Source organism: Paramisgurnus dabryanus, chromosome 6 (genome assembly GCF_030506205.2).
Source record: "Paramisgurnus dabryanus chromosome 6, PD_genome_1.1, whole genome shotgun sequence".
Lineage (NCBI taxonomy): Eukaryota > Metazoa > Chordata > Actinopteri > Cypriniformes > Cobitidae > Paramisgurnus > Paramisgurnus dabryanus.
In genome coordinates this window covers 15482594-15508761 of record NC_133342.1, presented here as the reverse complement: position 1 = coordinate 15508761, position 26168 = coordinate 15482594, and the positions used below count along the sequence as shown (strand labels likewise).

General features: G+C 36.2%; 1 protein-coding gene across 1 annotated transcript in view; it reads left to right on the top strand.

The window, feature by feature from the left end:
• LOC135749326 (corticotropin-releasing factor receptor 2) overlaps window positions 1–26168 on the top strand; it is an 87694-nt gene that overhangs the window by 19120 nt on the left and 42406 nt on the right. Inside the window, exons 3-6 of the mRNA XM_065267901.1 lie at window positions 12744–12829; window positions 15753–15859; window positions 18325–18442; window positions 24851–25004. Coding sequence (XP_065123973.1) covers window positions 12744–12829; window positions 15753–15859; window positions 18325–18442; window positions 24851–25004 — 465 coding nt within the window. The remainder of the gene's footprint in view (window positions 1–12743; window positions 12830–15752; window positions 15860–18324; window positions 18443–24850; window positions 25005–26168) is intronic.

Below are 26168 nucleotides of genomic sequence, written 5' to 3'. Positions count from 1 at the left end.
ATCAGGGATTTATATGCAGATCAACATTCACATCGAGAAATGTCAGCAAACTGAACTGACGCAGATATCAGGTAAGTTAGCTTCTCACTTACAGCGCTGAAACAGAGATCATTCAACAGCATAAAAGAATATCGCGTCACCTGCTCATTTAAGCTTACAATAAACAAAAATGCCTGCGCGTCATCCCAACAAGATATATCATTCAGCTCCTCAAAATAGGGGTTTTAAATGCATATTAACAATCACGATTAGACGCATAAACAATGCTGGGCATGCCATGCCATTTCTAAGTCTGAAATCTGGATTAAAGCAGGGATCAGGAAGCCGCCCACACTCCACCGCTGAAGGTGAGCTAAAACTAAACTCTGAGCTCACTCATTTGTCTGTTTTAATAAATTGTACTGCTGTCTGCAGTCTCTGCTGGTCCTGTCCAGCTCTCCGTCGTCTATGTGATCCCACCCAGCCTCCCACTCCTTCCTCCTCTATTGTTGTCGGCAAGCCATTTAGCTATGAGCTTGCTGGCAAATGTTATCAACCAACCTCATACTCAGCATGCCGGCAATATACAGTAGGGTCGGAGGAGCTGGGGCTTAATCATTTGCCAGCCGTCTTGGGGGAGTGTCCCAAGTCTCCACCAGCATCCTCCGAGAGTCTGACTCCACCTCTGCCCTTCGACATATCAGCTCCAACTCGGCCCTTCGACCTATCAGCTCCACCTTGTCTCCTGGTTCCCTTATCAACACTGTGGCCCGTCTTCCCTCTAGCTCTGTCAGGCTCCCTTGTCCCTCCGGCTCCACCTTGGTCAGTCGTAGTCCTTGCTTCTTCTCAGGACTCTACTCCTCCAGCTTATCCTCGTCGCTCCGTCCCACCGGCAAGAATTGGACTCATGGCATCACAAGTTCAGGTGCAAGAAGGAATCCACACGCATCCAGGTCCAAGACGCGCTTGAAAGTAAAGCCCATAAACCCTCTCATGTGAGGAAAAGCATCCAGTGCACATGTCAATGTGAAACTATGATGATAATAATAAATTAAAACTATAATGGCCAAACATGCCAATTATTGTCATGAAGACCCGCTATCGGCCATATGTCTGACTATCATCACTATGATACACAGAAATTAAAAATGGACTAAAAAAATGTAATTGTATTAATATTCAGCTTTTTAGTTTCATTAATTTAACGAATCATAGTTGGACTACAAACCAATATCTCCGAACCAAATCTAACTCTAAAAAAATCTAACTTTTTATGAAAGTAACAAACCAAAATTGGATGAAAATATAAAGTTTTGCAGCATCTCAGCAACACAATCATTTTAACGAAGACAACAGGCAAGACCCATGGCAGTGAACCAATATTTTGCTTTTGTCAACAGGCTTGAAATGAGTTGTCACTGATATCATCAGTAGAGTCTACACTTTGATGACATCATGTAGTGCAGACCTTAGGGACCCTTGAAGCACGTCCATGATGGTGCACTGGAGTCATATTTTGGGACAGACTCGGGCGTCACCCTGGAAATAGGAAGAAAAGTTGAACATCAGTGTGAACTCCAGTGTGAACTCCTCCCATCCGTCTTCTGATAGTCTGATTGCTTTTGCAAAGCAAAGCAAAGGTGGTACTGATGAGCACATATGGGACACACTACGGACTCTTAGAGTAAGCAAGCACATGCAATTTAAGGCCACGAGACGAAAGGCCACATGAAGTGCGCCATTTGCAACAGGGCCATAGTCCAGCAGGAGTTACAGAAAATTGTGCTCTTCATCATCAGTGAAGTAAAGTGACAAACCCAATGAATATGTACAACTATAATTGATCCCCTTTTGCAATTCATAGGAGGACTTGAACTTGACTTAAAAATGTATGTGATCTCCGACACTAGAGACACATTAAAATGCGATCACAGCCGTGGAGCATCACACAGACCGTTGTGTGTATTTGCACACAACTGTCACAGTTGGCTTTGCTGTATTGCTCTAAAAAGTGGAGAACCATTTACTTTTGGTCATATCTTTTCGGCCATTTGTTCCCCTAGATTTTTGTTCCATAGCGAAATTTTGAGGTATTAGAAACATGATTTTTTTTTAAAGTTAGTAAAAACTTGTGCCACAAACAATAAAGTCTGTGCCACAAATTTAAATCATTCTCATTGGAAAAATGAAAGAAAAGGAAGGGAGGCTTGAAAAACAATGTGTGAATTATTTGTGTGAACTGAAATTTGTGTGAAGATATAAACGCATCTACTCTGTGAGAACTTAGAAGTTAGTGCGGAGGTGAAAGCATTTGTGTCCTTCAGACCAGATTCAGGTCTCAGAGCAATGAACTCATCTTAGAGTTTCATGGGCCTTCTAACAAAGTATCTTTTTATTTTTTAGGTTTTTTGAAGGGAATCCTGCAATATTTATCATCAGATAATCATGGCTCGGTATGCCATGTTTGACAGCTCCTAGAGAATTAGTTTTTAAACTGTGTAGCTGAAGATTCTCATCTGTACAAATTAAGCAATTTCTGGCCATTTCTTAGATGTGTTGGTTGTTTTACACTGGGGAGAATTTACTGCTGTGTCTTTGGGTATTATGGGAGTAAAAAACTGATAATGTCTAGTTCTTCGGCTCCTGAAAATAGAAACCGATCAATGTCAATTTAAAGCAGGTGTATTATATTGAATATAAGAAACTTGGTTTTTAATTCTTCTTTTAATTTTATCTGACTGCCAGTTGATTTGTGTAATTGTTTATTTGCATGAATTAAACGTTATTAGTGTAAGAAAGACCAGTCAATTTCAAAATATTGGCTTTCGTATAATACCTTAGTTTTGATATGAAATTAATTGTGATTAATGTCTTTTTGTTGTAAACACATTTTGGTGTATGCAGGAATTGGGATTGGGAATTTACATAAATGACACCAGGGGCATCACTAGGCCTATATATATAAAGCATGCATATATAGATATTGCTGATTACATGTTTTAAAGTTAGGTGCTGGCGTGATGCATTGCTTTATGTACAGTCGTTGCTCTGATGGCATCAGGCAGATAATTACTTTGCATTTTCAAAAAGTCCTGCTGTTTTCATGCAACCACAGCGAAACACCAAGGGTGATATGTGAAGTTTATCATTTTATAAAACTTTGTTTTTGTGAAAAACTGGATCAAAAGTGCAAATCATGCTTTTTATGGTCATTTCACTTTATATTTGCAGTTCTTTAAAATAGTTTTTTTATTTATTAATATAAGTAAAGTATATATTATTAAATATATTTGTTTAATTTTATTTAAAACATTAATATTTCAACATTTAAACTCTCCCTTTTAAAAAGTGTAAGCCAACTGTAGTAGGTATGGTAGTATTGTGTATTCCTAGTAAGTTTTTCAGGGTTCACCTATACATAGACATAGGGGCTGTTTCCCAGACAGGGCTTAAGTCTAGTTCAAGACTAAAATGCTAAAAAGTAGCTTGCACTAACATATCTTAAAATACATCAGTCCCATTGTTTTGTCTCAAGATGCACTTCTGTAATATTTTTGTAAGGTGTTTGTAAAAACTACATAAACATCCTAATATAACTAAGGCCTAGTCCTGGCTTAATCTAAACCCAGTCCTGGAAACCGCATCATAGACTATAACTCTATTTTAATGCATTAAGGTAGATCACTTGTTGGTCAGTACCCTTTTCTGTATTTTACATCTGTATAAATGTGTTCCCATTCAGATGAACACAGTGGCTATATAAACTAATAAGATTAACCTATAAGATTAGCAAATCCGGTGGATTACATGAACATGGTGACGGCAGCAGCAAAGCGGCCTGGAATGGACTCAAATTACCGACCAGAATTATTGTCCCAGTCTGCCCCCCTATTTTTTAATCATACCCTTATTGGGGGTTGAACCCCCCTAAAATGAAAATCCTAGAATTGCCCCTGAATGACACATTATGTGTTTACATTATGTGCAGAATATAAGCAGATTGTGTCAGCAGTCAGTTCCTAAATTTGGAAAATGCTGCAAACATTTAGAGATTAAAATTCACATTGCCCATTAGATCCAGAGCCATGGGCGGTGCGTGTGAAAGGCTTAACTTTCCCTTGACTGTGGATTAAGTGATAAGTGATTTAGATCGCTTTAAAAAAAATTACACGCATATTACTATCTGAAAGGCAGCTGTTTCTGATGCTTTTACATGAAAATACTACTTACAACTCGGTTTTCTCAGTCCCAAAATCCAAACAATGAGAAATCCTCTCCGGCTCTAAATTAGCAGCAGAGCAGCTGTGGGAAACGTAATTGAATGCTGTGCGCAAGCGCAGATAAAATTAAGATGATATTATTTTTTATATTTTATATTTTTCATAGACAAAGGCTCTTTAAGTAATAAATCACAAAGTTTTTAAATCTAATTGTGATTACATTAATAAAAAAATGTATTCATATTAAAATCTATTAAATTCATATTTTATGACACATATCTGTTACAAGCTTTAAAAAGCTCAGGTTAGTATTAGCTTTTGCAGGCAACAAACATTTCAAGCATTTAAAAATGGACATGCGCACATAGTTCAAGACCAAGACTTGTTTTACGAATCAGAACAACAACACGTCAAATTCAAGTTTGCAGTACACATAACAACAACATTAAACATCGAAGATATCATTATACTGTATGATGTGAGGTCCAAACGCAGATTTTGCTTCATTAGATAAAGCAATGGCTATTTATTATTATTGGTTGCCATGCCAAATCACCCATACATTACACTATGCTTGATTTATTTTAAAATTAACATAAGTATGGCTGGGTTTTCTATAAATGTATGGGGAGCATTTATGCTTGGAGGTGTAGGTTGTTGCTTCATGACAGGTGGCACCTTGGAGGTTTTAAAAACATTTTAAATTTGGTTTTACATTTTAAGTTCGATTCTGTTGGGACAGACCGTATGCTTACGTCTTAAATGTGAGAGCACTCATGAATTGTTTTTAAAGAACAGCACAAAATGCAAGGATGCCTGAAAAAACCCTGCAACGCGTGTGCCGCCTCTGGGCTTTTCTGATTGGTCCACTGTTCTAGAACTGACATTGATGAGCTTACACTGCATTTAAAGTGCTGTGCTGCAAAAGATGAGTGTCAGTCATTCTAGAAAAATTATAAAAATGAATGCAAAGTGGAATTCAAATAACACGTTCTGTGTGAATCGCTTTTTAGCCTTACCCTGGATTTAATTCATCCTCTGCCTATACCCAGAGCTCAAAGTGTCAGAGCAGCTGCACCAATTTAAAATCTATAAAATGCATTGATGAACACATATGCATTGCTCACAACAATGTCTTGCACCAGCTACTGTAGCACAGTTTTCAACACATCCATTCTCTACAACACTACGTGCTGATCATTTCAACCATGCTGAAAAATGTCAAGGTATTGCCAACAAGTGAGACTTTGGGTCAGGAAGATCACTGAACGTCTTACATAGTGACAGGAGCAATCTAGGGGTTGTGTAGTGTGCAGCTAAAATATAAAGTGTCAGTGACACAGACCTAACTGGATGGCGACAGTGTTTCCTTTAGATGCAAGTGTAGTATCTAGAATTCAGATGTACATGTTATATCCTATTAACCAGTGCTTGACATTACATGGATATTAGGAAAAAATTTATAATGGTTGTAAATTATAAATTGAATTGCTTAGAGGAAATGTGAAATTTATTGGTTTTATTATTGCTTTATCTCATAATCTGCCATTTCCTGGCACCCCAAGTGTGGTGGAATTACATTTTAATGACAAGTATTACTAACCGCTTGAGCTTGCTGGAAAGTAGGTCATTCCTGAGGTTTATGCACCTCATCCCAGCAGGTCATCTCTCATTCAACCAGAAAAATATATTTCTGCAAATGGCATTTCATATGCTGCTTTGTCAGAAATAAACTGCAGTACTGATTTCCAAAACCATGACCTGTCATTTGTAAACAATTTGTGACAATTTAAAAACGATTTGTAGTGCTGTCGCTTTCACCAATAGACCACCACAGAATATATGATAGCAGGATTTTGGCTTAATATTAACTATTGGTTTAATATGAATAAAATCCGGTCATTTGATGAAAACGCGTTAATTTTTTGTCTGTCAGTGTAAAAGCCCCTTCTGAAATGATTGAACTGTGTCATTCTGTCTCTTATAAGATTAGAAGAGAGAGAATAGACAGAAATCCTCTTTGAAAATCAAAACAGCCACTCGGAGATGTCAGTCCACTTTACCCTTTATAAGTTTCACTGAAGTTCACTAAAAGTAAGGTAGATGGGAAAGTGTCAATTAAATTGCTGCCCAAAAGCTCCAGTTACTCCAGGAAGGAAATATTTTATTGTATGTGTCATATCCCACGCCCTGTGTCAATTAAGGCCTAGTTTTAATTTTTTGCATGTCTTCCTGTACGGTCATATAGTTTAGGTGCTGGCATAATGTCAAGCCAATTTCTCTAGTGTACTGTGTGAACGCTATTCATGTGTTTTATCAATTAAACTGAGTTGTAAACAAAAGTTCAAGAGAAGTATGTTCATTAAGACCCGTCAATCACAACTGAATGATGTATACAGTATATAGCCTGTTACCACACTAACATTTTCAGTTCTCTCTTCTATCAATTACAATTCACACAAAAGCTTAAATTCTATATTGACTGTCCTTCACAGAGCACAAAAGGAAATTGTTTTTATCAGTGCAATCATCCAGCAGTACAATTTTATAAACAAAACAAAAGACAAAACCCATTCAGATTATTAAAATATGTTGTATTGGAACAAAAAGCAATTTGATGTGTTAAATTCTGTTTGACATGTACATAATGCAACTTTAAAGGCGGAGTCCATGATGTTTGAAAGCCAATGTTGATATTTGAAATCACCTAAACAAACACGCCCCTACCCCAATAGAATCTGGACCTTCTCTTGATAGACCCGCCCCACACATACGCAACCCGGCATTTGATTTGATTTGATTGGCTATAAGTGTGTTTTGGTAGTCGGCCCGTCTCCTTTTCCAAACCGTTTTTCAAACATCGTGGACTCCGCCTTTAAGGGGCAGTTTCTCAGATGGGGTTTAGAATCATAGGATTTTGTAATATTAGGACATTTAAGTAATTTCTGCAGGTATACCTTACTATCTAGAACACATTAGTGGTGTGGATATTGAGACAAAAACGATTATGTTAAAGAGCCCAATTATCTGATTCACGCTTTTACATTTACTTTGGTGTGTAGGTGTGTATTAGTACATGTTAACGATATGCAAAGGTACATACCCCAAAGTAAACGATGACGCGAGTTATCTTCTCCAACGTAAAATCTCTTTTCTTGACTACAACAAACACATGGATTTAGGCAACAGTTTACTGCCTAGGATTGGTGATGTAGTAAAGACCGACATTATCATAATTCCTCCTGCTTTGGACTCAGCCTGTAAATTAACTCATTTAGTGACCGAATCTTTCAAACATGGTAAGGAACGGCACATTTCCGGCTGACGTCAGAGGTATTCAGGCCAATCACAACGTACAGATTTGCTGGTCAATCAGGGAAATGGCGCTTTTCAAATCAGTGATTTTTCTATATGAATCAGTGGGTTTCAGGTAGTGAGTGAAATCTGGAGCTACAAAAATGTATAGTATGTGGAAAATACTGTGTTTTTTAACCATAAACCATGCAAAGACATTGTATTATATCAAATACACAAAATAACATTGTTTTAAAGCAATAAAAAAGGTGCTCTTTAAGATATGTCAGTGCGAGGTGTTTTTAAATTAAGGCAGCTCAATCATGCCTTTCAGTCTGAGACTAGAATAAGCCCTGTCCGGAAAATTGCCCCTAAGAGTGCTGCTGAAAGAGAGAGGTGCCATTTTAAAGTCCCCATGTAGTCGATCACTTTATCCCTTAGAACTAATTTTTGAGAATCAAAACACCATTTTTTCCTGTGATAATATTTTTTCATGCCTTAAAACAACTTGAATTTAACTCTTCAACCTTGCCTCATTTAGTAGTATACAGGGTTCTATCAATATGCAAATTAGGGTGCTTTCACACATACACTGTTTAGGTCGTCCCAAATGACGTGTCGGTCTCAGTACAGTTCGTTTGGGTCAGTGTTAACACAACAGCCGTATCTGCTCCGCTCTAAAGAGGTGGTTCATTTGTACGTTTTTTGAGGGTTGAACCTTCATAAATGATCTAATGCAAAGATGGGTCTCCATACGCATATTTTGGTTTCAAAAGTTTAACTTATATTAAAAATTGTTTTTGACTTTGTGTGTGCTAAATCTATTTATTAAATCTATTATTTTGAGGTATGGATGTGGTAATTTTGTGGTAATTTGGGATTTTTCTCAAAATGACCTTTGCTGACTGTGTCAACTTCAAACAGGTTGAAGATTAAAACAAGTCATGCATTGTTTTGAATAGGGTGTCACGATTCTTCAAATCCTCCAATCGATTACATTTTCGATTCTAAGGTCACGTTTCGTTTCGATCCTCGATTTTTTTTTTTTTTTTTTGAAAGATAAAAATGCAATGCCATTATTTATTATTATTATAATTATTATTATTTATTATTATTATTATTATAGTTTCACATTAACTCTTTCACCGCCAGCGTTTTTTAAAAAAGTTGCCAGCCAGCGCCAGCATTTTTCATGATTTTCACCAAAGTTTAATGCCTTCCAGAAAATGTTCTTCTTTAAATATATAAACATACAATATACCAAATGAAAGAACAGACCCTCTGCTTTCAAACAAAAATAAACGTTTCATCCTACCTTTAGTGGTTCTTTTGCAATCAGCTTTTGAATATAGGTAGGTTTCTGCAAAAACACCACATTTTGAGCAAAAAGCAGAGATAATTCCATTTTTGTGACGGACTTTTCATAGAGATCCCATTCAGAGCGATCTTTAAAACAGACACGGACATGCAGCAGCTTGCCATAGGGCAATACTTCCGGTTTTAAAAAGTTGCGGATCCACCTGGTGGATAATAGCGGTATTGCGGAAAGACGGAAAATCTCGTCATTGGCGGGGAAGCGTTTTCTCTTAATTGACGAGATATCTCGTCAATGGCGGGGAAAGAGTTAACATGCACATTGCGTGCTTTTCCTCGCATGGGGGTTTGTGGGGTTTACTTTACGCAAGAAAGCTTGTAGGATTCCTTCTTGCACGCACATGGACTTAATGCGCACGTCTTGGACTCTTACATCTTAAATAAATCCAGTGCGTCATAAGTCATAATTTCGATCGATTTCGATTTAAAATCGAAATCGTGACACCCTTAGTTTTGATATTTTTTAACAGAGAATGTCAAAATATTAAACTTGTTTTATCAAATTTTCTCATTTCGACCACAGCTCACAAATGATGCAGCAGCAAACAGAAATGGAGAAAGAAAAGAGTCTCGTGAAAGGAAAATTCAAATACAAAACTATGGCTGATGGTTCTGTTGACAATGTAAACAGGCTGGTGTAACATAAATTTGCATAAAACATCTATATTTGTTCACACCCATCTTGATTAGAGTATTAAAAAACTGAAAATTGTTAAATTAAGGTAAATTTAGAACAGAAAAAATGTTAGATTAATTGGCGATTAATTGCGAGTTAACTCATGAAATCATGCGATTAATCTAATATTGTAATCTATTGATAACCCTATTGAAAATATATACTGATTTATCCTACTGTTATTAAAAAAAGATTTTCATTAAATCCATGTTGATCAACCCTTAGTTGTTGACAGGGCTATTGGCGTGAAAGAACTTCACATACAGTAGAAGGCACATTATTCTAGTGAAAGATCCCTGTACATCCCAGGTCTGTTAGTGTATATCGAAGTCTCTGCAGGTCTAATAGCAAAAATATCATTTTGAATCTGTTTTCACTGCTGCCTGAAGGTGATATGGAAAGTTTCAGGAGCAGCTACATTTCAAATCCATCATGGGCGCTAATGAGGGCATTGGCAGCTGTCTGCAACACTCATTTGACAGAACGTTCCCGTGGACGCCTTTACACATCTCTTCACATCTCTGTAAACACAATATATTTTTTTATACACTACCAGTTAATGGTTTGGACACAACAACTGATTTTTATTTAGCTTTTCTTATTTTTAAATAATAGATATCAAAACGGTTATATATCTCAGCTGGTTTTTACAAAGTACCACAATCAGCAAACCAACAGCTTTGCAGTACACTTTCAAACACGAGATTGAGGGCACGTTTGGAATGTATTTTTCTGTCTTGCTATGTTTCTGAAGGTCGATGTTTTCATCCCCAGCCACAAGCTGTATCCATCTCTTAAGGTCTTAGCGTTTTCACTCTATATTGTATGTTTTGCCAGGTATAAGATAGCATTATGTACTACGTCTCATTGCATTCAAAAGGCATCCAAATACACAAAGCAGTTCGATTTCCAGAAATAAATGCCCTTTGAGAAATGGATTCTTAGTGATATAAATAAATAAATAAAAAATCTAATTAACCTTTGAGACAGACTGACAATGAACTCTGAGGTTGGTAATCAATGGCAAACGCTTAGGTAGATGCTGTATGGTTTCAACTTTCAACATCATTCGTTGCGTTGCTACTGGTATGAAAATTGCTGCATTGTTGTGAATGATGTATTGTATTTGTGCCAGTTTTCCTATCTGAGCTCCTTCAGCATGAAAATCCATAGTTTGGCAGTCATCCTCGCAGACGCCTCCATTTTTATCGAAATAGAAATTGGGCAGAAAAATTCTTCTGTCTGCTGAACAAACATATCAAGTCTTGGCAACAAAACAATGGATTTTGCAGCCCTGCTGTGGAGACCTGGACTGTTAGAAAAAATTGTCAAAATATGTACCCAAGCTGTCAGTCGGTCAGTACCATTTACTCTTCATCTGGCAGAAGTAACTGATATATTTAAGAAATCTGGTTATGGGCAGGATGCTTGTATTAGATTCATAATGAAGAATTTAAAGCTATGCCTTGGGAACATTTTCTCGTCCTTTGAAAAGCAATGTAGTAAAAGGCTTAGCAGTAAAGTAACTGAATCTTCACACTTCTGTAGGTGAAGGTGATAAAATATGCACTGTTGTACTACAGAGCTGAAAACATAAATTTTTCAAGTTCAGGGTGTTAATAGATGATATCTCTATATCCAGGGGTTGGGATTATCTATATTTTACCCAACCATGGCTTGAAATAGCCTTGCATTATTTTAGAGTATAGATGTGCATGATTATGCCATTGGAGAATAAAAGATTTATGGTCCACTTAATATAAAACTAATCTGATAGCCCCTGACAAGTGGTTCTTTTTAACCTTCTGTGCCAGCTAGCAGTCCTAAAACTAATTTGTAACTTCCTACTGAAAGCTTATCTAATGCTCACCCCTTCTAAAACAAAAAAGTGCCTTTATTAGGCTACTTTGAGTAGGAAAAGCTGACTGGTGAAGTGCCTCTTTAAAAGGAATGTAATAACAAAATACAACAGTTAACAAATTTCGACGTTTCTCATTTATGTTCACAAGAAGTCCTTGGCACGGAAATAAGAACTTCACATAAAATGAAAATATATGAAGCTAAGACCAGGGCAAAGTAAGACTTTCTGAGTATGACATATTTTTATGGAAAATAACTCCTGGGAATAAGAAACCAAGTCAGTCCTTTCTTTAAGTTTATATGCTCAAATGCCCAAAAGAAAAAGCACATGGAAGGTAAACACAGAACTCTGAAATGTTTAAACTACACACTAAACTAAAAATTCTGGGTTGTTTTCAAGCGACAAACTCAATGCACTGGGCTGTAAACCTACTGCATTTCACCTATCCTGAGTTGATTTAACCCAAAATGCTGTTTTAACCCATTGTTGGGTCAAATATTAATATGTTCTTGTCATGATCCTGTCTTCAGGTCACAGTTTTCTAGTCATAGTGACAGGATCATGGCAGCCCAATGTTTTGTGTGAGAGCACTGGCTTTGTTTTCCTAGCCATGTGCTTTCTGTTTCGTCTCTTGACCCCGCCCCCTTGTTTCCTTGTTCATTGTCCCAATATTGTTTGAATCATGTCACCTGTTCCCCTCTTGATTTGTTCCCCTATTTAATGCCCTTGTGTTTGCTGTCCTGTGCTCGTTCGTTTTGTACCAGTCCTGTTTAAAGCTTATGCTATTGTTAGTCAACTGTATCTTTTGTCAAGTCTGTTTAGTGTTTTGTTTGCATAGTGTGCTTTGCCCCCTCGTGGGTTTTGTTTTCTTGTTTTTGTTTTAATAAAAGTTTCTGTTAAACTGTCTGCGCCTGGGTTCGTCTCCTGTTCCTGAAAGTTCTGGATTAATTTAACCCAAACAATTGTGTTTGTCCCTTTGGAAATAACCAATTCTTTAAGAGCATATGGCGGGCATTTAAATGAGTCGATATCATGGATCTGTTAGCTTTCAAAATAATATATAGTTTTACAAAAAATAAATTACAGTGCACAGATTATGGAAATTACTTTATTTACATTACTGAATAAAAAGCTTTACATATAGCAGCTGTTCAGCAAGTATACCTGACCTAAGGAAAATTTCTTACAAGCTTCTGAATTTAAATTTCTTTTTAGCTTGTCTGAATATGAATTCATTTAAGCCACTGGCCAGTCATGCATTGTGAGGTTGAACTGCATATCCATTTAAACTTTGAGAACTACGACCCACTTACTTTGAACTACTTTCAATTCTTAACAGGAAGTGCATATAGAGAGTGCTTGGAGAATGGCACATGGGCTCTGAAGAGTAACTACTCCAACTGTGAACCCATTTTAGAGGAAAAGGTGGGTAAATGTGTTTGAATGCAATAGATATATTTTGTGAAGAAATGGATTAAATTACCTTCAGATTACCATGGTAGTTTGCCATCCAATATAGCCATCATTTAAAATATTTTACAATAGCAAATACATGACGCTTTACAAAGCTGACGTGAAGGAATTCTGAATTGATGCACAAAAACTAGAAACTAGAAACATTTAAAAGTGTTGCTTTTGAGAAAAAATGAAACGTTTGTCTTTTAGACTTTAATTTCAGTATCATCGCTCTCTATTCCCCATCCCTGTCTCAATGAGCTGCGTTAAAGCACCTATTCATATACAGTATTGTATGTAATCCAATCATAGTATTCATTCATTTTTGTACATTTTTTTATTACACTCTTATTAGAGGCTATAAATGCGCTAGTCTTTCCGCTCTTCCAAAACAGATCAATGTGTCTTGCAGCTTATAGGGTGAAGTCAGCATGTATCATGATTTGGTACAAATATCATGTAATTTAATCTTGATATAAGTGAATGGCTTAAAGGATTAGTCCATTTTCTTCAAAGAAAAATCCAAATAATTTACTCACCACCATGTCATCCAAAATGTTGATGTCTTTCTTTGTTTAGTCGAGAAGAAATTATGTTTTTTGAGGAAAACATTGCAGGATTTTTCTCATTTTAATGGACTTTAATAGAGCTCAACATTTAATACTTAACTCAACACTTAACGTTTTTTTTCAACGGAGTTTCAAAGGACTATAAACAATCCCAAACGAGGCATAAGGGTCTTATCTAGCAAAACGATTGTCATTTTTGACAATAAAAAATAACAAATATACTCTTTTAAACCACAACTTCATCTCGTCATGTAGATCCGGTCGTGATGCGCCAGCTGACCCCGCGCAATACGTCATGATGTCAAGAGGTCACAGAGGACAAACGCGAAACTCCGCCCCAGTGTTTACAAGCGTCTTGAAAGAGGACCGTTCCTACGTTGTTGTATGTCAACTGATACTAATTAATGTCTTTGTGTCAGTTTATTGTTTTCAATGGTCCGCAAATGTGCGTTTTATATATGTAACACGAGACCTCCCTACATCACTACGCATTTATGTTAGGTCGCGCTGGACTTGACCTAGACGAAAGTTGTGGTTTAAAAGTACATATTTTTTATTTTTCTTGTCAAAAATGACAATCGTATTGCTAGATAAGACCCTTATGCCTCGTTTGGGATCGTTTATAGACCTTTGAAACTCCGCTGAAAAAAACTGTTACGTGTTGAGTTAAGTATTAAATGTTGGGCTCTATTAAAGTCCATTAAAATGAGAAAAATCCTGCAATGTTTCCCTCAAAAAACATAATTTCTTCTGGACTGAACAAAAAAAGACATCAACATTTTGGATGACGTGGTGGTGAGTAAATTATCTGGATTTTTCTTTTAAGAAAATGGAATATTCCTTTAAGTAAATAACATTCAGAGTCATGCAGCACCATCGAATTACACCGACTGTGCCGCCATATTGTAGTTAAACGATAAAACATTTTGCCAACATGAGTTCTGTGTCACCGTTAGTCTTTTTGCATCAGTGCTAAACTCATTCATCAGCATGTATGATTAATTCCATGTTGTTGTAAAAATAAAGTATACAACCAAATCATGTGCTGGTGCGACCAGCTAAGAAAGTTGGTTGCACTGTGGCAAAGTTAGTTTTGAGCCATGCATAGGTTAGCCATTAAATATATAATTTGTGCAAGCAGTAAATAGTAAAACAAGCAAAATGAGAGCTGTAATGTTGTGTGAGAAATGGCATATGATACTTCATAGACTTTGGTCACGTACTGTACCTGGAGGGGAAAACATTGAACCAATTTTGCACTGAATACATAACACTCCATAAATCATAGGCCTGTTTTCCATCTGTTTTAATTCATAAATAATTCGATTAGCTCAAAAGAAACGTTACTCCAATACACAGCGATATAAACAAAGATCCATGTTTACTTTGTTGTGTAAGGAAGTTTCACAGGCATCAAGGGTCTGGTCTTTTTTATCTTATGTGACTAAAACATATTATTGATTATTATTATTATCACAGTATTTATTTTAAATGAATTCATTCAATTGTTAAAGGATGTTGCCTATAATTAATATTATCAATATATAAATGCTTATGTGCTATTTCACATTTACATACAGTGTGTAAACATTACAGTCAATACTCTCCACTGAAGCTGTGACAGAAAGCATGTAGTAAATTATCTGCTGTTGCCAAAAATGAAATCCTATAATAACATTTATTACAATCTCCCATTTCACCTTCACACACCAGCTGAGCCATCCAACCGTTGTTTATTTATACGTGCTAAAGTCAGGAACATAAAATGGGTCCATTATAAGTCAAAAAGACTCTTCAAAATATAATTGCATTTCTTTGCTGCTTTTAATTCCTTTATAGTCACTGGTATGGTTTGTTATGCATGTTATGAATCAACCTATATTTAATGAGAAAAACTAGTCGGCATTTGGACGCTTAAAATTAAATGTTGTGTTACTAATGAAATATCTGTAGACTCTTTTCCAGTTCACCGAAGCTCATATCATTTTCATGCATCATTCAAGTTCTTACTTCACTTTAGAAAACTTCTGCATGCAAACAATGTGCAAAATTCCAACCTGTTTTTTCACCCTTGTGTTACAGTTCTGTGACCTCATTTAAACTTCAAAGACTCATGAGGAATATATAAATGACTTTCATTCCACACAACCCTCCATAATGTGTTAAGCAAGGGCAAAATGGTCACTGAATAATAACTATCGATTTGTGCTACAACTGCAATCATATCATAACAAATATATAATCATTTATGTTGAAAGATGAACATGAATTATATTTTGATCATGCCTTTGAGAATTAATAATACTAAACATTTTTGTTCACAGAGGAAATACCCTATGCATTATAAAATAGCCCTCATTATAAATTACTTTGGTCACTGTATATCTGTCGGAGCTCTAGTTATCGCCTTCATTCTCTTCATGTGCTTAAGGTAGGTATATCTGTCATATTTCTGTACTAAAGTGCCTTTCTTCATATAAATGTGTTTGCAGTCCCTGGGGTGGTACCTTTTTAAAAAGTACACATTTGTAAAGAGTGCATATAGGTATCTCAAAGACATATATCTTGTACCGATATACTGTAGCACATTTTTGGACCTTTACTGTCTCAGTGATAGCTTTTGTACCATTTTTCTGACAGTGTACACATACAGTAATATTTGGTGAAGACCTAATTTCTAGATGTAGTTTGGGGGCATCTACTAGACTTGTCTTTTAGTCAAAGACATTTAAAGACTTTGGGCCCTATTTTAACGATCTGAAACGCAAGTGCGAAGCGCAAAGCGCAAGTGACTTTGTAGGAGGATCTTGGGCGCTGTTGCTATTTTCCCGGCGGGAGAAATAACTCTTGCGCCAGGCGCAAATCAATAAGGGGTTGGTCTGAAGTAGGTTCATTATTCATAGGTGTGGTTTGGGCGTAACGTCAAATAAACCAATCAGAACACTATCCAACATTCCCTTTAAATGCAAGGGCGCAAGTTCCATGGCGGGTTGCTATTATTATGACGGATTTACCAGGTGCACGCCAGGAGCGGTTCACAGCAGAGGAGACCGACGTTCTTGTAAGAGCAGTCAAAGACAGAGAAGTTGTTTTGTATGGGGATAGGAGAAACCCGCCCAAATCAGCGTAGGTTAAACAGGCATGAGAGGAAATAGCCACAATTGTCTCATCAGCTGGCATCTCCATCGTTGCGCCAAGCGCTACAATGATGTCAGGAGACGGGGGAATCCCAAGCTTGCCAGCATAAATCGGGCACGCCGTGTAACGGGAGGTGGATCTGCCTCTACACAGATCTGCGTCCACCCTCACCGCTGAAAGGGTTTGGGGGCTTTGACATCGGACCCAAGAAACGCAAGCAAGGTCCAACCCCAAAGTACACTTACAAATCAAGTTCATATACATTAAGGTTTCTTATGAAAACATTTTAATTATTATTTACATAAAATAAACATAATACAGCCACACAACAAACTTATGAAAATATTTTAATCGGTTTTTGCATGAGAATTTTTTAACGCAGCCACACAATAAATAAAAACTATCACCACAATGCTCACCACTTTGATTCCCCTTATCTCATGTGTTAATATTTTTTATTGTAACAATTTATGATTTGCAAAAATAACTGTTGCATCTGTGTAGATTAAATAAGCAAATTGTGTGCGCGTTGTGCACGCTATACATTATGGTCAAGCATGCGCCCTTAAAATAGCATAATGAACCACGCGCAACGCGCCACTGACTTTAGACTAGTTTTTTTTGGTCAGTTGCGCAATTGTTTTTTGAAACTGCAAAATAGCATCAGGTATGGTTTGCGCCGCAACACGCCCTTTTTTGCGCTGAACCGCCCAGGGAGCGCAAGTTCATTCCCTAGTTTGCCGACGTGCGTCTGTGGAGGGAAAAACCCGCTGTGTGCCGGTGCAAAATACGAATGATACATGCGTCACTGACAAAGTCAATTGCGCTGAGTGCAAGATAGGGCCCTTAAAGTCTTTAAGGCATGCCAATGCAAGCTGTACAGTACCTCAAAGGTTCATATTGGTACATAATAGGTACCTACTGATACTTAAAAAGGTAAATTTCTGTACCAAAATGGTACATATTAGGACCTTTTTAAAAGGTACTGTCCCGGTGACATAATTTGCACCTTTTTTCCTGAGAGTGTGTATATGAAATATTTAACATTGAAAAAGGTTTACACAACTTTTTCTGAAGTTTGAGTTATTTCAGCTCTGAATTATGCTTGTTTAATAATCATTTTTTATTCATTTCACATATGTAACCTTGGACCACAGAACCAGTCATAAGGGTCAAGGGTCAAAATTTGCAATCTGAGGGTGCGAAAAAATTATAATATTGAGAAAATCACCTTTAAAGTTGTCCAAATGAAGTCTTTAGAAACACATATTACTAATGATTAATTAATTTTGGATACATTTATGGTAGGAGATTTACAAAATATATTCATGGGACATGATCTTTACTTAATATCCTATGAATTTTGAAAAAAAATATATATAATTTTGACCCAAACAATGTAATGTATTTGTTGGCTATTTCTACAAACATACTTGTGCTACTTATGACTGATTTAGTGGTCCAAAAAATTCCATTGATTCCAATTAAATTTATTCATTATGACTTTTTCCAAACAGCATCCTAGCCCTACTATGTTAACAAAAACCTAGATTTAATCATTTAAATAGTTTTTTTACAGTTCATATACAACCTTTATAGAAAGTATTACTTTAATGTTTCCTATAAGTAAGATCGGTCATATATAATGCATGTCTCTCTGTGTAATCAAACACATTTTCATAATCAGCTCATGTAAATGCTAAAAATGAGTCATTGAGTATATCGCTGAAGTTAATATGTTATTTTTCCCATTTTAAGGAGCATCCGATGCCTTCGCAATATAATCCATTGGAACTTAATTACGACGTTCATTCTAAGGAATGTAATGTGGTTTTTGCTTCAGTTGATTGACCACAACATTCATGAGACCAATGAGGTAGGAAACACTTTGCAACTATTTACCTATCAGCGTTTTAGTATGCAAGGGCATCTGCAGGTTTATAACATTTGCATTTATGCTTCTAAGAAGTGATCTTTTAGCAAAGCTGCATAGTTTAAAGCTTTCACACTGCATGTTTCTAAAACAGGCAGCTTAAGATTAAAAAGTGCTAGTTCAATTTCTTTCTTAAAAACCACATGATTTCCTTCTCAAAGTAGTTGTTTTACACAAACTGCCTACTGAAAATAATTGACATTGAAGAGAGAGTATATGAGGCTATGATCAGCCCAAAGTGCTTCATGATGTTCCCATCATGCAGTGCTAATTTACTCTTCACAATGAATGACTGTGTTTGTCACTAATTATGACAAGTGCTTTCTATTAACATAAGAAAAACATGATTGTTGTGAATATTATTATTGGAGGGTTTTCCCATTTGATGGAAACAAAAGCGATGATTTCTCATCATATTCCACTAGTGAGTAATAAGGACGGCTTGTGGGTATGCATTATATACTTTAATAAGAGATGGGTGGCTCTGTTTCTGAATGACATCTGGGCATTAAAGCATTTCCAAAAAGCTGAAACAAAGTAGTTACGTTCTTAGCTGTGCTGTGTAGATATTTGCTATAAATCATGCTTAAAGGGATAGTTCACAAAAAAAAGAAAGTTCTGTCATCATTTCCTTACCATCATGCTGCAAACTTTTTTAAAGGTGACATAGAATGATTGAATGGGGTATTTATACTTGTTCTGTGATGTGACATGTAGACAAAAAAATTTTGTTTGGGTCTGTAATGCCTTAGAAGCTTCCTAAAAACCTCTCTCAGACAGCTCTATTATGGGGGGGATTTTAAACAAGTGGTTTTGCACCTATTTGGCTCCCCCTACTGGCTTAACCTGCAATCTCATTACTGATTGGCTGACTTTGCTGCCACTCTAAAAATGTAGCCAATTATTTTAAAGTGGAGGGGCAGTGAGATGCCTGTGATGTCATAAGCATCAGGAATAGGAGCAATTCCCTTTAATTCACTATTTTCACAATATAGTGCTCTACAATACCTCAATAATATACTGTATTGCCTTTAAAACATCTAAGATATATATTAACTTGTGAAATATGCATATTACTAACATACTAACAAGACGTCCAGTAGTCCTTGACATGGAAACTGAGGTAAATATGCGTGATGCATAGTGAAATACATAAAAGTCCTAGCTGTTAATACATAATTTATATTAACATGGCCTCATTGACCAATCAGCATTTAGAACTGTTTTATTATACTCAACATTGAAATAGCTATGAGAGCTGTTGTCCAGCTGTTGACTGCGCTAAACTCATAAAATAGCATTCTGTTGTTGTTTACTTTTCAAGGACTGCAGTATATCTTCTGGTGGAAATATGGCTCTTGAATTTGCTTTAATTTGAATTTATTTATAATGCAGTGTGCTTCTGTACACAGTGATAGATCTTCGCTTTAGTTGTACGAAAGAATATGGATTCGAACCCAGGAAACACACATGCTGATATAAATGCATATCTTATTAATTCAGTTTACTCAATCTTTTAAGGTAAGTGGTTCCAATCAATTTATTTAAGATACATTTAAACAAAAATGAGTGAAATTTTTTTTTGAACTGCGCATGGTCTAAAGCGCACGGGGAGGTCTAAACGGGCGTGTCCAAACCTACTTTTGCTAATTTAACCACAGGAAAAATAGTTTATGCGCCAAGCGCACGGCCTAAAAGGGTTGTTCCTATTCTCGTAATGAGTAATGGGAGTGTTTTAGGTGTAACGTGCAATAAACCAATGACAGTTTCAGCTCTCATCCCCTTTAAAAGCAAGTTGCGCCTGACGCTGTGCCTAATCCCTATTTAAAAAAGCAGAATTTATGAACTGAAAAACTAAGCGGAGAAAGAAGACCACCAGTTTAAGATTAATGTTAAAAAATTTTGTTGTTTTTATTTGTATTTAAATTATTATTTTTTGGATTAAAACCTTTAAAAGCCATTTTCTTTCAGTCATGAAGTAAAAATAGCAGGCTTTTAATTGCTGTAAATGTATTGATATCCTACATAATCATTGCAATCTCATAAAATAATTGGAATTTACAAAGCCGTTTCAGCACCCGGACAGCGGCATGTTTTTTTTTTAAAGCATTTTATGAAATGTTTCTCATCTCACCATATCCACAGGTACATCATATACAATAAAGCCGTGTGATAGCATTTTAAAAAACATTGCATGTTTAAAGCAAAGTATTTATTTACTTACCAGGCTACAGGTGAAGATGGTATTTACGCTTTCTCACGTCTAATAATCGGTCCTCATTTATGTCCAAGAGACTCAATAATAATCTTTTACATTTTATTCCTTTAATTTTTCATATTTAACTCTTTCACCGCCAGCGTTTTTAAAAAAAGTTGCCAGCCAGCGCCAGCGTTTTTCAGGATTTTCACCAAAGTTTAATGCCTTCCAGAAAATGTTCTTCTTTAAATAAATAAACATACAATATACCAAATGAAAGAACAGACCCTCTGCTTTCAAACAAAAAAAACCGTTTCATCCTACCTTTAGTGGTTCTTTTGCAATCAGCTTTTGAATATGGGTAGGTTTTTGCAAAAACACCATATTTTGAGCAAAAAGCAGAGATAATTCCATTTTTGTGACGGACTTTTCATAGAGATCCCATCCAGAGCGATCTTTAAAACAGACACGGACATGCAGCAGCTTGCCATAGGGCAATACTTCCGGTTTTAAAAGTTGCGGAAGGGCGCCACCTGGTGGATAATAGCGGTATTGCGGAAAGACGGAAAATCTCGTCATTGGCGGGGAAGCGTTTTCTCTTAATTGACGATATATATCTCGTCAATGGCGGGGAAAGAGTTAAACGCGTTTGTGTGCTGCTGTGCATCCATGTATGTGATAAGCAAACGCGCGTTGTCATCCCGTTTATATGGGCATATTAACCGCTCACTAAATAACAAAAACAATATTGCGCCATTGACATTGACACTGACACTGACACTTTAGAGCAGGTTTTTGTTGGTCAATGGCGTAGTCTATTTTATTTGCCTCAAAATAGCAACGCGCCAACAATGCGCCTGAGCACACCTCGTTTTGAGAACAGAATGCCCAAAATTGGGCCCAAAAGCATTTGCTATTTAAACAACATGGCACTAAACGTGAAAATGATAATTGCGCCGGGTCAAAACTAGCAAAGGACAGTTGCGTTGTGCATTGCGCTGTATTGCGCCGGGTGTACAGTGCCGGTCTTTCCTATACGCAAAGTACGCAATTTGCATAGGGCCCCGCACCACTAGAGGGCCCCCTTGATCTCAGAATTATTTAAAACCATTATATCAAAGAAAAATTATTATTATGTTTAATGAAAACAAGACGCTATAATTTAAATAATTTGCAAACTTCCGAATTTGTGCGGGTTTTTAAAAATACTTAATGATTTCTTAAATCACTGATATGTACTCGGACAACATGCAGGCAGTTTCTCAATCCGAAGGCTGCAGCCTTCAGAGGTCACATTTGTAGGCTGCATATGCGTCATAAAAACGTATTTTAGAATATTAACAATTATAATGTTGACTATTATTCTTAGTTAATGGTTAATTGTTATATTATGCTTATGACTTGCAAATGAAATGCTTATTTAACTTAAATAAATCAGGCTTGATGACGTATGCAGCGCGCATATGCGACATGATCCGGAGGTTGCAGCCTTCAAATTTAGAAACGGCCGCGTGCATGACGCAGAAGAGTGATTTGGTAACGATGCGCATATTATATGCCCACCATTGATTTAAAACAACGACAAAGCTATCCGTCTGGAGCAAAATAAAGGGAAAAAAACGTGAAGCAAGGGAACAAGATAAAGGATTTGCGCGAGCAGATTAAGTCAATGTAAAGACACGCGTCTTAGCATGGGGCGATTCAAATGACGCGAATTGGGTGACACAATTGCCGCGAAAACACGCGCTTTTTCCTTTGAACTTCAAGAACGCGCTCTCGTGCAGGATAATTTGACGAGAGAGAGAGAGAGAGAGAGAGAGAGAGAGAGAGAGAGAGAGAGAGAGAGAGAGAGAGAGAGAGAGGTAAGAATGGTGCCCACGTCGAGAAAACTTAATAGAAGACTTGAAATTTGTAAAGGATTAAAGTATATGTCACTCGTTTAATTACAGTATGTTAACTGGATAACACTGGATATAACTCATTGTATAGATAATAAAATAATGTATTTTGATTACACAAATCAAACCTAACTATATGATTGTAGCTGCTGACCAGCATAGGGAATCTCTATGGCTAATTTCTAAGACATGTTGCTGATACAGTACTGTGTGTTGTACCTTATCTTGTTAATTGAGTCTTTTTGGGCATCTTATGCCTAGAATTATTCAAGGAGATTGATTCTTTTAACTTCCTTTAAAGTTTGATCAGTTGTGCATAATGACATGTGCAACAAATGGATATAGGGTGTCAAACTCATAGATTTGCAATATTTAAAATCAGACACTATTTTTAAAATATTTGGGGTCAACCTCTGTGACAGCTTTAAAGGGACACTTCACCCATTTGCATTAAGCTTTGTATAGTTAGAACTCCAGTCATGTTTTTGAATGGTCATGCATCATTTTCTCAGTTGCCGCTGAGACTGGAGAAATACAGATTTCAGTGTTGCACATCCTTCTTTCAATGATGTAAAAATCATCATTTTGCATCATTGAAAGAAGGAAGTGCAATGTCTTTGTTGAGGGAATGAGACTACAAACACCCCTTTTCTCTGTCAAATAGGCACCAAATTCTAAATGTATGTTACATTTCGACTACAAATATAACACTTTCAATAAAGATTAATGTTTCTACGGGTGAAATGCTCTTTTAAAGCTGAAACTTATCAAATCCTATCAGAGGTCCAGAATGTCATTGAAACACACCAGTGGCTTTGCTGTCATCAGTATTAAACATGTTACCCCTCGAAGTACCCCTCCCCACAGAGCCCCCCCCACATAACAAATCCCAATTTAACCCCTGTGTATTAACAGTATGTATTTATATGTAATTTAATTTGATTCATTACATTCATTTAGATCAGGTAAATTTTGTAGTGCTTCTCACAACACATTTTAAATCAAAACAACTTATCAGCAAATACATGTTTCATGTTATAATCAGCAAGTTTATCAGTCAGGGTTTCAAAGTAATGTGCATATGGGAATATTATACAGCTATAAGATAATACACTATGTGGTTAGTTAACAACTAACTAACAGCAACATTGACTGGGTTTTACCCAGATAGCACAGGTACCTCTGTGAGATGTCTGGTAAAGATCTGGAGATCTGGAATACATCTGGTGTGTAAAAACATCTTATAAAGGAAAAGAGCTGCTTTACATACATTCTAAATCAAAAACGTCTTGCAGACATCTTCAATATGTCTATATGACATCTTTTAGGAGACGTCTCACAGACGTATTGCAGATGAGAAAACAATTTAAATAAGACATCTTGCAGATGTAAACGCAGACATCAAATAGACGTCTCCGAGATGTATGTGTGCTATGCTATAAGGGTCTGAATGCACTGACAGAGGGCCCCTCACAAAGCTTTGCTTAGGGCCCCCCAGCATCTAGGACCGGCACTGCGGGTGTATGATAGAGCCCTAAAACTTTTGTTTAAATGTAGCTTAAATAAAGTGATTGCAACCACTTTTGAGTAAAATTGAGTAAATTGAATTAATCATTTTTTTCAGTGTAAGCAGCTTTAGATAAAACACAAATAATATAAATGCAATGTGTATTAAATGTTCAGCCACTGTAGCAAAAGAGAATTAAATCCCTTTGAAAAAAATCACATCTAAAAATCATTTTTTAATGAGGTTTCTCCTGTAAACTAAGCTAAAAAACTATTCATTCAATTTACTCAATTTTACTCAAAAGTGGTTGCAATCAATTTATTTAAGCTACATTTAAACAAAAGTATTTTGTTTTCTTTTGTTTTTCAAATTTTTTTTTGTTTAAATGTAGCTTATATAAATTAATAGCGACCACTTATCTTTAAAAAGTTGAGTGATTTGAATGAATCATTTGTTTTAGTGAAGCCTTAAATGTACTTCAGGTTGCCTCCATTATATGGTGCATCCTCTTGTATTTCACCTCCTAAATACAAAAACCTCAGATTGTTTCAATTGTGACGGCATTCAGTTTGTTGTTTTGATTGTAAAACTACTTGAAAGGCATTTTGAACAGATTACTCCCCAGCAAGTTTTCAACTTTTAAAAAAAAGTGATGTCCCAACACATTTTTTATAAAACCCTGCTTAAAAGATTTGCAGAATCATGAAACAGTTCACACCAATTAACACCCTTTTCCTCTTTCTCCATAGCCCTGGTGTCGTCTCATAACAACAATCTATAATTACTTTGTGGTGACCAATTTCTTCTGGATGTTTGTGGAGGGCTGTTATCTCCACACAGCTATTGTGATGACATATTCCACAGACAAGCTCAGAAAATGGGTCTTCCTCTTCATCGGATGGTGTGAGTTGATTTCTTTTCTCAATGCTCCTCTTAAGTGGAATAATAACCTGCTCATGTTAAAAAAAGTTAAAATGAAGTTTAAAGTGCTTTTATCATAGAAAGTTTTTGATTCTGGTTTGGTACCGATCTCATCTTCTTATTTTCTTGCGAGTGAATCTCACAAACCTGTCAAGCACATCCAGGTCATATTTCAGTTAGATGACACTAATCTTTTGACTGGCAGTGGATATGTCACATTATAAAGGTTAATAATATGTGTAAACATTTGTTTAACCCATTAACCCATTGGTTTAACCCATATTGATAACAATTAACCAATGTTATTATTTCAACTTTGGTTGAAATAAGAGGTATTTAGGCCAATCACAACGTACAGATTAGCTGGCCAATGAGGGACACAGAGCTTTTCAAATCCTTGCGTTTCACGAAGAGAGTAAAATCTGGAGCTACAAAATTGTACAGTATGTGGAAAATAATGTGTTTTTGAACCATAAACCACGCAAACACATTGTATAATACCAAATACACAAAATAACATTGTTTTCAGCCATGAAATAGGTGCTCTTTAAGAGTTTTTGTAATTAGTAAACACAACTGTGAAAAACCAATATCACTTTTCATAATGTGTTCAAGATTATAAAAGTTTCGCTTTCTTATACAGCAGAAGCAATTAAATTTGTCAAAACCTCAAAGAGTCTGGTACAGATTTAATTAAATTACTGAGAATTACAAACGGTAGGGCAGAATACTGAAGAGTATACAAGATAATATCTGAAGTCATTTATTGTGGAAAAGTCTAAATGTCAAACCACAAGCTCCCTCTTCAAGATGTCTTTGATATTCACACCATTCTCTTTCTGTGTACATAAGCAAGGGATTCTGGGAGCTGTTCTGGGTAGACAGCAGGGACATTTTATTATTATATTCAGCTCATGCTGTATAGACATGAAAAAATCATAATGTAGTCAAGAGATTTTCACTTCTGTCGACTGGGTGCCATTGATTTAAACTGCCCCCAACCAAACTGTTTCTGATGCTGTGACAAAGTGAGATGTAAGTTAGAGTAAAAAGCATTCTTTGAATGTATTTATTTTGAAAAGCAATGTATGAGCTTTATTAAAATTGGTTAATGTAAGGGATAGTTTAAAAATAACTAGTTATCAT